The sequence below is a fragment of the Epinephelus moara genome, chromosome 1 (assembly GCF_006386435.1).
Source record: "Epinephelus moara isolate mb chromosome 1, YSFRI_EMoa_1.0, whole genome shotgun sequence".
Lineage (NCBI taxonomy): Eukaryota > Metazoa > Chordata > Actinopteri > Perciformes > Serranidae > Epinephelus > Epinephelus moara.
The window spans coordinates 20,890,852-20,905,192 of NC_065506.1; the positions used below are offsets into that span (position 1 = coordinate 20,890,852).

Sequence of the window (14,341 nt, forward strand, 5' to 3'; positions counted from 1 at the left end):
GTCTCAAGAGTTGTGCAGGTATAGACAAGGTTGATGTTATAATCCAAGTTCAGAAGAAAACAGAATAATCTTCAATACAGTTTGACATTACTCGAAATAATATCATTCTCCAATTAAATCATCTCTGCTTTTGCCAGAGAACAATGAACAAAGCAAAAATTGTGGGTTGACTTTTCAAGGCTGCTGTATGTCTCCACTTCACGCCTCATATTAACAACAATGGAAGCCTGTCTTTTCATTGTTGTGGGTGGAGCGACATTATATTCTTGAACTACACCATGTCTGTCCATGATTACACAGCTTTGACTGCAAATATCACACATTTTGCATACTTTCCATTACTCTTCCTAACTTCCAAGACAAATAGCACTTCAGAGATTTTTTTTTTAAACTATGACTCAGCTACAAGTATGAATTTCTTATTTCTCTCTTCCCTTTTTATTACAGGTCCTTGCCCTCCTCCTCCTCCTCTCCTTGGTTTAGTCCAGAACATGCACTCATCATCCAATTTCCCTCTCCTCCCCTGCCTGTCTGTCTCCCTCCATTCCTCCCCTTCCTTCTCTGCCTATTTAACTACCATGGCAACAGGTGATGTGGTGGCTCTCACAGAACCATGTCTCATTGAGGATAACAGGGCAACGCACATGCGTGTGCAAGTGCAAAGACACACCAGCACACCACAAACACATTGTGGTAGGGCCGCTTTAATGGGTGAAACCATCCAAAAAGTATAGCACACAAGCTCGCACAATGAGCGACACATAGGAAGTGTGAAAGTGAGAGTAAAGAAACTGAAAGGCGTAGGCGAGAGGGTCGAATGAAATGATAGAGATGTATACGGAGAGCCAAGAGTGTGACAATGGAGCTGAATCAGACAGCACCCACACACGTCCTCACACCATCCAAGGCGCCTGTGCATATCCATCTGCTTACCACTTATATATATGCTCTGTTACAGCCAGACAAAAACCTGCTATTTCCAGCATGTAAAGAATCAAGAATTACTATTTTGCAAAATGAGAAAACAATAAATTTGATACTATTAAATATAATAATAAATCAAAACATCCTTTAAAAATGGTTCATGTTTAATTCTCAAAACACCTTGTACAAATGTGTTTATATGATGAAGTTTCCTGGTAAACATTCTTCCTCAGGTTGCAATTAAACCACATATCTAAGTTATTAGTGTCCCAAATCAAAACAGCTTTGTAATTGTGCATTTTGACCATCTTTGGCCATCTCCCCCATGAACATAATGTCTGTTCAGTGTATAGTGTATCTCCTGTCTATAATATCAAACCATCACTCAGGAGGAGTGTCTGTTTTCTTTTCTCTGTTAATGAAATCAATAACTGCAAAAATCACAACAAGAATGGTAATATATATGTGTGGTCATGTTGATTACAAAGACTACAAAGCATCACTTCACAAGAGAGTCTGAGTGTAATGTAGATTCAAGGTTCAATATGCAATAGACTCTGGAGGTTGGAGAGGGACAGGAGAATGACTTGTTGATTGGGTGAGTCACAGAGTGAGTGGGATGCTGAGGTTGGACTAGTGTTGGGAGAACTAGATAGAAAATGGATGTATACAAGCAGCAGAAGAGCATCACATGCAGTAGAGCAACTCACTGAACGATAACCAGTGAACATATTCTTCCAAGCATCAAACTATGTTAATAATTTCTCAAAATGTGCACATAAAGCAGAACAGAATAAGTTGCACACCGTGCAGGATGACAGCTGTTGTCAGAGAGAGCATTTCAAGTAACATTATATTCTAGAATAAAAACTCGACATGTCTGCAATGCAGTCAGATGATTCTCTGTGGCACTGTTTGAAAACCCATGTGACTATATGCATTTATATGTGAGCTATTTTGGGAGAGTTGAGAGTTGCATGCATCTCGATAAGTGCACAATTAGTAGCACTCGAGCTCTTAATGCTGACGCTGGTCCTGACCTGCAGTGTGCTGAAAAATGTTAGAGCTGCATTGTGTTGAGTAGCTTTGCGTGAGAAGGGGATCAATGGTTTGTGTTTGTGTGTATGTTAGTGTTAAGTTGGGCTTAACAGTGAGGGTTAAACATCTCTCACCAGACGTACACACACACACAGACACAGTTCCCAGGCTGGGTCATGGGTTCAGATTAAGACCGTAAGACATGGATAACCTATATTTATGTGTTTTATTAGAGCCGAACGCTGCAGGGCTCCACTTCAAGTAAAAACAAAGTCCATATCATACGACATGACACAAACATCTGGAAGAACTACAAGGAATGAAAAGCAGATGGACTAGATGTATATAATAAATGGCAGGGAGATAGACGGCCCTTTACTGTCATCAATACATCACTGATGGATGGGGGTGGAGGTTGGATGAAAGAGAATTACAAGAGTTGAATAGGTGCATGAATGGACGGCTTATGTAAACCAAAGCACTTAAAAAACTCTGCTACACTTAAGTGCTGAAATGATCGGTTTATATGATTAGAAAAAGCAATTTACATTAAATATATTACCAATAATTAAAGCCATAATTCCGGACGGCAACACTTGTTGCATGTCATACATCTTTTGTGTCCACATTCAACACGATAACTATCTATAAAATACACCAAAAAGGTCAAACATTCGCTGGTGTCAGCTTCTCAAACATCAGCATCTGCTGCTTTTTAGCCATTTAATATAATTATAATTCAAATATGCTTTTTTGTTGTGGACTGTTGGTTGAACAGTGTGGTATTCTACCCTGGAGGTAGATCTGATAGATGAGTTCTGATTTTGTTTAATGAATTTATTGAGTGGAGGGGGTGCCATGCCATGGAGAATTTTATATACAAATCTGTGGTATTACATTTTCAGTGGGCTACAGAGCAGCATTTGAGCAATGTAAAATCTCTCCAATTGTTCTTCAAATCTCTCTTTACTTGGCATTGTGAGACTGGATAAGCAGCGGTGGCAGCTATGCTGATGGGAACATTCTGCCAAAAAACAGCACCAGGCAGTGCCTTTGTTCTGCACATAAATAAATGATTGCTTCATTTGGGCTGGCAGCTTCAATAGACTCTGTCGGAATAAGCAGGATAATCAAGAGTTCAACTGAAACAAACGGGAACTTTTAAACTGAATGAGGACCTGTCTGTCTCCGTCAGAGTGAATGGGGTAATCAGCCTCTTCAGATGCACCGAGCACACACAAAAACACATACATATAAACCACAGCACAAACACAACCGAGCCATCACACACTCACAAAAACACACATCTATAAAACCTCATTCTCTCTTTCGTATTCAGACACACACAAAGAAAAAAACAGCAGACCATGCTTTAACACAACAAGCCTCGAACTCTGCAGATTTGGCACACACAAACTCTTTTTGTTGTGGGGACCTGGTGGCCCCAGGGTGGCCCTACTTGAACAGGGCAGTCTTATTTTGAGGGACAGGACCTCATACTGAGAGAAACACAAACACCGGAGACAGTAGGGTCTAAAGACTTAAAACAACCTGTCACTCTGTCAGTACCTCCCTGTACTTAGTCTTTAACAGTCTGCTTCTGTTCAACTGGCCCATTTTGTCCTCTGTCACCTCCTCCCTCCTGTTATTTTCAGTTTTGAAGTTGTTGTTGGCAAATATATTTCTAATAGTAAATTAAAAAATGTGCTTCCATCAGCCCTCCTTTCTGGAGTGGGTGGAGTCATAAAACAAGGGTGGTCTTGTGGGATAAGAAAAGCTCTTAAGAGTCTTTTCACAGTGATTAAGTATGCAATTGCCTGCCTGTCAGTTCATCATATGCCATTGTATTGTAGTTTTTTTTCAACTCTGACTAGGGGCCCACAACGGGCCACATGACTGCAGTAACGTGCCTGGATAATACCATAACCAAATATGAGAAAATAAATGTTATGTGATGCTAATATATTATCTTGGAAGGTGATTTTAAGAAGCCCACACCACATCACTGAAGAGAAATATCAGTGGGCGAACCACATTGTATTTAAGTGTCAACTCCCTGCAATATAAAGACACTTCATACTATCTTTGGACATTTTTAAAAATGAGTTCAGAAGCTATTTTTTCACAAATAAAAACAACTCTTAGTGAAAAACCTGAAGAAAGAATGCATCTAATTTTTGTGTAATCTGCTTTCAACCTTTAATAATTTCACTGGGGTGTCATATTTGTCCAGTGTATCATATTAGCATCACATTACTGTCAAATGGCTACTTGTGCATGTAATCAGAGCCCTGCTGAATGAAGGGAGAAATGTCTGACTGTGTTTACATGCACTTAAGTATTGAGGTTACTGCCAGCTTTCTGCAGTAACTTGATTTCTTAAATGTATGCAAGGAACAAACCTGGTCTCATTACAGTCATCACAGTGATATAGCTCTCTGTTGAACAGGACTTGTTTTTTGGCCATGTATATATTCTTGGCCGGAGTTTCTGTGACAGCAGTGTGGCAGAATGTAAGAAAGCATGATGCAGTGTGCATCCTGGTTAATTAAAAAACACTAACATAGCTGAACAGTAGACTGTAAATTTCGGACACATTGCATACACTAAGGAAAATCTGTGCAACTTATTATAGAGCCTGTTCTCTCACTGTGCTGTCAGTCTACTGCATAAACTGGAGATTTATTTAACTCCTTAGGCTGCAGTATCTTATATCATTAATGATCTTATCTGTCAGCATTGCTTCTAAAACGTAGGAGTCAGTAGGAAAGAAATGTGGTTTCCCATCAGCTGCATGTGAAGGTGCGCTGTATAGTAATCAGCTTGCAGCAGTGAATGCAAATGAACTAACTAACAAATTCCTCGCCTAAACTTGATTTCTGCCAATAACCTGGTCTTGTAGTGGGCATGTAAACCTAGTGACTGACAGATCTAGATCCATTCATTCAGGTCTAGGGTTGCTGTCTATTTGCTATATAAACAGTGTGCTCTATTGTAGCCCAAATGAGCCTTTCTCTAACTGACCGTTAGGCCAGGGGCTCTCTAATCTCTTTCACTCCAGGATGCAAATGACAAAAGAGTGTGGTGGAATTGTCCTGACAAACTCAATAAGGTTTATTGTCAGCACAGAATACCCTTCTTCTGTTGTTTTTTTTAACCATTACAAACCAGTCTCATTAATTACCACAGAACTGAATCAACAGCGTTCTCAAATAAGCTTCATAAACTGCAGAGCAGCTGTTTTTTGTCAATTTTAATAGAGAAAATAATTCAGAGAATGGGAGTGATTGTATGGCTTTGACAGATCTGCAAGGACACAAAGCCAAGCCCCTCTCAGGTTTTGTTATTTTTGCCATATATATTTGAATGACTGAATACAACAAATTAAACCTCCTTCAGTCAGCAAGAATAATTTGGAAAAAGCAGATTGTTATTACCCGAGAATGCCCCCTACCTCACCTAAATTACACCAAAATAAATCTCCAGTGCAGGAAGTCAAATATCTACTCATTAAGTCAAGGGGAAACTCCCTGGCCGAGCAGACATCTGGGCTCCAGAGGCCTCAGGCACGGCAACTCTTGCAGGATGCGTGCCTATTTATTTATATATTTACCAAAGGACAATAATGGTGAGCTGTTCTTTGTTTCATAAGTGTCTTAAGATTTGTTTGGCAGCATGGTGCAGCCATAAAAAAAAAATCCCTGTTTTCTGTTCTTGTAACTGCAACAGAACCTTCATACACAAATTAACTTTTTTTTAAATTAAACTGTATCATTAACAAATTACAGTATATGTCAAGTGTGTCTTTAATATGAGCTGACTTAGGAAGCATCGCGCCATATGCAATTCTAATATAATCTTTGAACATGTCATTTTAGGGGGGAAAATGCTTTAGAAAATAATATGCACCTTTAAGAACAGTTTGACATTATAGGTTCAAGGCACGTGATCAGTTCTTCTCTCTGAGCGCAGACACACAATCCCAGTGATGTCATATGTCTAAATCTCTGTGTCTAACAAGCAGAAAGCTCAAATAATGTCACAACCTACAGCACATCCTCTGGGAGCCATAACATGCAGTGGCAGATGGACAGTACAGGGCATATTCCTAAGTGACATGTAGGCACAAAAGCACGCAAGGAGACGTGCACACTAGCACATGCGCATGCGCATGCACACACACACACACACACACACACACACACACACATAGATATACTGCCAAGGAAATTATTTCACTCGTCATACAATCCCCAATTCTAATTTCATTTCCCTTCTCTTCCTCTTTCCCCTCTCAAGTTTCAGTCTCTCTCACCCTCTTCCCTCAGGTTTAATTGACTATTGTGGCAGATGGGGTGGCGGTTGGTCTGTGGGAGTCAATGTCTTCATTGTAGGACTGAGAGAGAGATTAGCAGCTAGTTAGCAATAGTGAGAGATGACAGCTGGCACCGTTAACCCCCCCTGTCACTCACACACACACACACACACACACACACACACACACACACACACACACACACACACACACACACACACACACACACACAAAGTACTGGTGTACAGTTAACCCTTAGCTCACCCGAGCAATTACACACAAAAAAACACTGCTCTGTACCTTAAGCCTGTCACTCAAACACTGAAAAAATGAGGCCTAGTATGTTAATCATGCATACACACCCTGGGATAATCCATTTCTGGCTTAGCTTGACATTTAAAAGGAAAAAGGTGAAAATGCAGTATATCCAAAGTCAGCCAAAACTAAGGACTCACTGAGGGCACATCTCCACACTGTTCTATAAAGAATGGGGTGTAAAATTGGTTTTATATTCCGGGCTTGAATATGTCTCAACCTATGATTTAAAAACAACTCCCAACAAAAATAAAAGTAACATGACAGCTCACTAGCATTTGCAAGAAAGCCAGGACACGAAAGCATTGCCACTGATGCAGAGCAAACATGTGATATGACCCAAAAAGTGACTACAACAGCTGCCGACAATGGCTCCAGTTTCATTAAGGCATCTGAAGTACGTCACGCTGATTTGGCTGTAGTTCTGTATTTTACATTTTGTTACAAGTGCAATTCCAAAACACACACACACACACACACACACACTTAAGCTATAATGCTGTTACACCATAATGGTTTATCATGAACAATTCTCTTCACATCTATTTGTATTTCACCAAACCTCAATAACTCCCCTTGAACACATTTGAACAAAGAAAGCCAAAAACTCAGTTTCAATAAATGGAATTTATGCAACATACTGTACTGTAATGAATGAAACACTGTGGTACTACAGAGAGGTACTGGACTACAAATCATAATCTAAAAGAAAGGGAACATGCTTTTGGTACAGACCCCAGCAAAAATTACATCCTCATTATCTTTTTCTTTTTTTTACATGAAAATGAAATGCAAAAATTACCATTGCCACTTGCATCTCATAGTGGGATCACAACATCTGTCAAAAATAATTGCAATATAATTTTTTTTGCTGCAAATTGTGCAGCCCTAATGACACACCAAGCTGACAGTCAGCCGTCGGTCAATGGGCCATTGGTGAGCTTCTGTTGCCCTAGTTCTGGCAGTGTGTCCCGCATCGTTGGTATGAGTGTGTTGAATTGTCAGAGACAGCAGAGCCCGTTGGTGAATGAAATCACTGACTGGCAGTTAAACTCAGTGCATGAGAAGGGAAATGGAAATGAGGAAAGCAAACAAAGGCGTAAGTCAAGAGGGCATTTTTATGTCAGATACGATTATTGAACGCTTTATCAGAAACGGTTTGTAATTGTTTGTGTTAATGTTCGCTAGCGCATGATAATTATTTTCTTTTCTTTCAACATTAAGTTGTGTTGTTAAGGTGCTAACTGCCTAGCTAGTATCTGAAATCTGTCCTGCTGGTCTTCCAATTTCCCTTTCAGAATGATGGATACAGACTACTGCTGCCTACGGGTATGAAGAGTTATTTCCTCTCACACAGGCGTACCACGTACATGCTAGTTGGACGTTGGCTGTAATCTTTGCGGTGTGTTTATATGCATCATTTTAGCCCAGACACAGGCAACGTGATGCAACGGAAGAATCAACCTTTGTCACTGCCGGCTCTTTGATGATGGTCTGATCCCTATTTCCCAATGACAATGCCTGTAATATGTTAATTCAACAGGAATGTTAGCTTTCCGTCAAAAGGTAAAAACCACAAAAGCCAGCTGTGCCTTGGTGGCTTACAGCATACGCCACATTACAGCAACATCCTGGGTTCGACTCCAGCCTTGGGACCTTTATTGCCAAAGAAATAATCTTCCAAAACAAAAAGTTAAATCAGACATTAATCATTAAATCTGAAAAAAAAATACAATAATCTAGTAGTGGCTGTCTATTCATTAAAGTATTAAGTGAAACAAGATGTGGATTTCTTGTTTTATCAATGTAATTACGAGCATTGTTACAGGTTCACTTGCACACGGTCATACCTTCACATAAGCCCATGCACATACATTACATGCATAGATCTGAACACACACACACACACACACACACACACACACACACACACACATTATTATGCAGCTTCTGTTCCATGACAGATATTATTTTATCTCCTCCAGGGCTCCCACCAGGACTACACTGGCTGGTCAAAGCAGACCAGAGCAGGAAAACTAACATGGCTCATGTTGCTACTCCACCATCTTCAGAAAGCTGTCTCTTCCATGACTGGAGGGACTGAGGGTGTCAGTTACTTGGCTCCGTCTTCATCTGGGTCAAATCAAGTTCAACAACAGATGCTTGTTACAATCCCTGACACAGCGTGTTTTGACATGACACTGGGGAATTGACTTGATTTGAACATTTGCATGGTCCTTAATGCACCGAGCGAATCCTATGACTCAATGAGTGCCATCACCCATTCAAAACACACACAAAGCAAATTCCAAATGCATGGCTGTCACTCTGAAATAAAGCTGTTCTTCTTAAATCCTCTCAGGGAAAAAAAAAGGAACTTCAGACAGCAGTGATCCTGACAGTCTCTAGAGCTGCATATTTTGACATAAGAAAATGTTAGGAATCCCTTTCTGTGATTAAATATTTACAGACAGTATTTTGGCTTGATCTTTTGGCTGACATTCATCTGGGTATGACATGGGAAAATATTAACTAGACATCCACCGAAAATAAAAATCCCCTAAGATTAAACATGCAGCATTGCTCAGCCAACATTAGCCTTGTCCAAATTCATCTGCTTTTCAACAGGGGTAATTTAATATGCCAACTATGAACAGCTGGAGGCGGATTTAATTCAACTCACTGTATTTCCTATCCTTCCCTGTTCTCCAAGGTACAAACCACAGTTTACACACAGTAGCCAAAACATGGGTGAAACTAAGCCAATCGGCATGTATAGTGGGTCTGACAGACATCTGGATGGATGAAGACACAAAATAACATAACAGTCTGGAGATTAAACAAACTCAACCCGACTTTTCCACTAAAACAAGCTGGGCCTTGTCGACAACGATTTTGTCTTTTGTTTTTATTGTTTGCTTGGAATAAACTCTCCTCTTTTATCGTTTATAAATTACTAGGTATACCGACGGTAGTTTGGCGCTGTACGACTTACACACCCAAACATGTTCAAATCCCAAACACAGTGCCATACACAGCCTTGGTTACCAACACATACCGGCTGCAAACAGGTAATTACGGTCTAGTTATTGAGCAACACCTTGCTCTGCCCTCTATCTCCCTCTCTGGAGAGTAACAAAAGAGTAGGAAAGAGAGGTAACATGATATACATGGATAGTGTGTGTGTGTGTGTCTACTACTGCACTCAGGGACTGTGTAACGCAGCACCCTTTCCCCCTATTTTGCTTAAAGCTAATGCCCTCAAACAAAAAACATCTCTGGAAGTATCGCTCACATAACCACCTAGTTACTTTCTGTATAAGAATTTCTCCTCTTACAACTATTAGATTGCACCTTTTGTCTGCCAGCTTCTGTTCACATACATGAAAGGTCACGAGTGCCCGAGTGACTACATGCACATTTATCTATGTCTACCTGGGACGGTAACATGTAGTGTGAGGCTGGAGCCATAACATGAGGAGCGTAGACAGACTATCACCTTGTCTCAAATGTTGTGTTGCTCCTGTTAACTCTTTGATATTCAGCGCCTGTGTGAAAGCCACCTTACTCCAAAGTGTGGCTCCATGTATCCAATTTGTTCAAATATAGTCTGAAGATCATGCGTTACAGGGCGATGTTTTTAAAAAGCTACCTGTTTCTCTTAATGTAGAACAAGGCCTCACCATTGTTTCTGTACAAACCATCTCTGTGCGCTCTTGAGGATAAAGGAAGTTGGTGATTTGCTGGTTCAAATGTTATGTTTGCAAATGATGGAAAAAAAATCTCAGTCTATGAACTGACTATAATCATTAACAAAGAGCTCAAACTACAATATTGCTTTGATTAAGTACATAAAATCAAAAAGTCTCCTAAGGCGAATTAATTTAGGCTTTACTATTGAGAGTGCAACATCTGCAGCCAACATTTGTTGTGACGTTTGTTCAGTAATTCTCCTTTACAAATATAATCATAAATCAGCCACCATGACCTCTTGGAAGTGTTTTTACCTCTAGGCGGTGCGTGACACTACAATGTGAAACTGCGGACTGCCGCTTTGTAGTTGTTTACAGTTTCTGCACCTTGTCACCAAGACAACATCATGTGCATTTACTGTAAGTGGTGACTTATTGTTTGATTATTATGTTACACAATACAGTTTAATCCTTTAAAATGTGTATGCTTTACAAATATACATCTGCAACTCTCATTCATGGCAGCAGCTATCCAATTTCCCCATGAGCAGTGATACACACACACACACACACACACACACACACACAGCGTACATCACCTAAATGACACACAAAACAACTTACCTCCATGGCTAGTGCAGCCGTTTGCTGGTCATAGTGATTCAGTAGATTGGGCATAAAGGTGGTGTTGTAAGGCAGATCCTGGCACATTCTCAGTCTGATGGGCTCACAGCTGAACTCGCTGTGGCTCTCTATGGACTCCATTTGAATGGACAGAGTGGGTGTAACCAGGGAGAAGAGGAGCAGGAAGATAGGGATGAGGGGGAAAGAGAGACACACAAGAACCTGTTGTCTGTGGTAACATGTTGTAGTTTTTAAAATCCAGTCTTTCATATATCCTCTTCCAACAGGTGCTTGCATCTTAATGTTCGACATCTCTCCACAGTGGCTCAGACTGATGACTTTATCATCACCCATACCTCCACTAGACAGCCCTGAAGACATGCAAGAATTGTTTTTAAAGCTTCTTGACTTCAGAAGCGATTGAGTCCATTTTTAGTGTCAGTGGTGGAGGTAAAAGTAAGAAATCCACAAGGCGGGTACACTCTGTATACCCTGAGCTGCACATGTGGTGGAGCCCCAACTGTGGGCCATGGATGAAGCTGTTCTTTGTGTCAGCCTTCAAACTCACCAGCCATTGTAGTGTATGCTTTTCTTGCAGTGTCTCAGAATGTGCTTTTAAACGCTGACTTGTCCTCATTTAAAAAAGACATCATATGGTTTCTCTCCACCTCCTGGTAAGCCCCTGGTCAAAGACAGACTCCCCTTGTTCCATCCCTCAAAATGAAAGCATGTCGCCAAGATAATAGATCCACAATAGATCTCCTCCGAGTTGCCGTAGGTCTCTTTTTTGTCACCTCTCACTCCATTTCCAGCGATGTTTCACAGACACATGTGAAGATGAGTCCCCAACATGTCAGTATCGTCCAAATGATTTCACAGATTCCCCTGGAAGACACAAATCCTGTCTTTCACATTCAGCTCCCACTGTGGAGTGGATCCATGGAGCAGGTCCTGCAGGTTTAAACACACAAGGAATAAAGACCTAATGGTCAAACAAGCAGAGTGGGCTTGAAAATTTGCATGGTATCTGATATTGTCTCTGATCAGCCACACCCTCGTCTCTATACAAGTCAGGATTAAATATCTGATCTAATCTACAACAGCACATTAAGGGGTGGGGAGGCATTTCTTTAAGGATCATGACTGTGAACCTCCAATGTCAAATAATCTTCGTCTGTCTGAGCGGGGTCATACATAGTTCATGCTGCAGCCCACTGAAAACATGCCCAAAGCAAACCGCAGCGCCTGGTGCAGCTTTCAAGCTGTTACTGTGAACGTTACACCTGCGGATGATCAGACACTCCCCCACTCCCATGTTTGTGTGAGGTTGGCCGGGCAACAGTAGCGCTCCCCTGCGATGTTTCACACTCCGCCACTCGGTGTCTTTGTGGCTGACTACACAGTAAACTTCAAATGAATAAAAGCTTGGATAATATGATATAAAAACAGCGGAGAAAATGAGGGTGTCCACTTACTGAGTTTACACCTGCGCTACGCTGCTCCCAGTCGACCGTTAGACACGAGCTAACTTGCGTGTAACCCGAGCAACAGTGATAGCTAGCTAGCGTTAACGTTAATATTGTTAACGATAAATTGTACTAAACACAACTGTAACGTGTGGTAACCGGTACAGGACACAGACGTTAACGTTAGCGCTCTGTTAAGGAGACCCTGGCTGGTTATATAAAGCACAAACCTTTATAAATGAAGGCTTCACTGAGGCATCTTCGCGACGTTGACGGAAGAATCACACACGGTGACACGCGCACGAGAGCATATCAATCTTGGTAGCCCTGAGTGTGTGTGTGTCACCGCAGTGTCTTCAGCCCAACAGCGCGATATGTGAGCACATGAGCCCTTTAATGCATTCACAGTCTACATTCACAGTACTTCTGACTTGTATAATTAATTAAATGAGTCGCATGGTTCCTGTGTAGCGTTAAATGATCAATGCTTTACCTTGAGTGAAGAATAACGAGCGGCTTGGACACTCCTCGGCTCCACCGGCTCCGTTCACTGCAGCACTCCGCTGTTCTCTGTTTGCAGCTGGTTGCCTGCAGCGTGCAGTGAGCAGACTCATCGTGCCCGCGGATTCATCGTGACCGCGCACAGACATGACAAAATTGGCCCCACTGGACCGCACTGGACGGTGCATGCTGTTATGGGTGGCTTACATATGAGTGTCTAACAAGACCAGTGGACATAGGTGATAAGTATTTGTTGGCGAGGAACAGTGTATGTGACCAAAAATGAAATATGCGGGGGTCTTTTAAATGTTTGATTTCACCCTGATTAAAGGAGGTGATAAGGGGGTTATATGTGAATATTAATTATTATATCCACCTTAATTTGACATTAAAATTTTATGGGTGTGTATTAACATTTTAAAGGTCCAAGGCTAAAGATTTAGGGGGGATTTGGTGCCATCTAGGGGTGAGGATTGCAGATTGCAACCAGCTGAAACTTCTCCAAGTTGCAATTCCTGAATTGTTTATTGTTCGTGAGGTTTTTATCATGAGCCAGATTATCCGAAGAGGTCTCCTCCTCTCCAAAATGAACAAACCCAATGATTTAAACTTGTAAAAAGACAGAATAGAGCAGTTCCACATGAACAAAATTCACAGCACTGTTTGACATATCGGAGTCAGGATGTTAGCCTAGCACCAACTAATCTGTGCTCATCGCTTTTTGTCTGATAATTTAAGATCCAGACATTCAGGTGGTTTTTAACAGGAGCCAAATTATCCACAGAGGTCTCTACCTCAAAAAACAAATGATTCAATTGGTAAAACACTGAATAAAGCACTTTAACGTAAAAAAAAAAAATCTATGGTTTTTCCACTCTTGTTGCAAAGGGTCTGCTAAATACAGTGGCTGACATGTTAACACAAATGACCCTCTAGAGCCAATGAACATGCCACTTAAAAGTATAGAAGAATTTCTGGTATTTTATGGTAAACACATCACACAATTTACATATGACATAACTAAAAATTTTATTAATGTACATAAGCAACAAGCATGAAACATCATTTGTGGGCAATAAATTTGTATGTAGGAAAACGCTGACAAGTACAATTTGTTGATTGCATCTCAAATGTAATGGTTTGTCCATTCTGGGCTACTGTAGAAACATGGCGGTGCAACATGGCAGACACAGTAGATGAGGACCGGCTCCCTATGTAGATATAAAGAGCTCATTCTACACTAAAGAAAACATACTTATATTCCATTTCTGTCGATATAACCCCCTAAATCCTACACACTGGACCTTTAAGGCATGGGCGAAGCTACACACAGCCTGTGTGACCACAGTACATTTTTGTGTTTTTAAAGTTGTGCCTGGGAACTCAAAGATTCCAGAGCCTCCAAGGATTCAATCAGCATCACTCTCAAGGTCACCTGAAGGCCATTTTGGTGTTAATAGGATACA

The 14,341-nt window shown here is 41.0% G+C and overlaps 1 protein-coding gene across 1 annotated transcript in view; it reads right to left on the minus strand.

Annotated features, from left to right (window-relative positions):
- LOC126394685 (frizzled-3-like) overlaps nucleotides 1-12,990 on the minus strand; it is a 40,186-nt gene extending 27,196 nt beyond the window's left edge. The window contains exons 1-2 of the mRNA XM_050051679.1: nucleotides 12,868-12,990; nucleotides 10,909-11,859 (exon numbers count right to left, since the gene is read on the minus strand). Coding sequence (XP_049907636.1) covers nucleotides 10,909-11,289 — 381 coding nt within the window. The 5' untranslated portion in view covers nucleotides 11,290-11,859; nucleotides 12,868-12,990. The remainder of the gene's footprint in view (nucleotides 1-10,908; nucleotides 11,860-12,867) is intronic.
- Nucleotides 12,991-14,341: the final 1,351 nt, after the last annotated feature.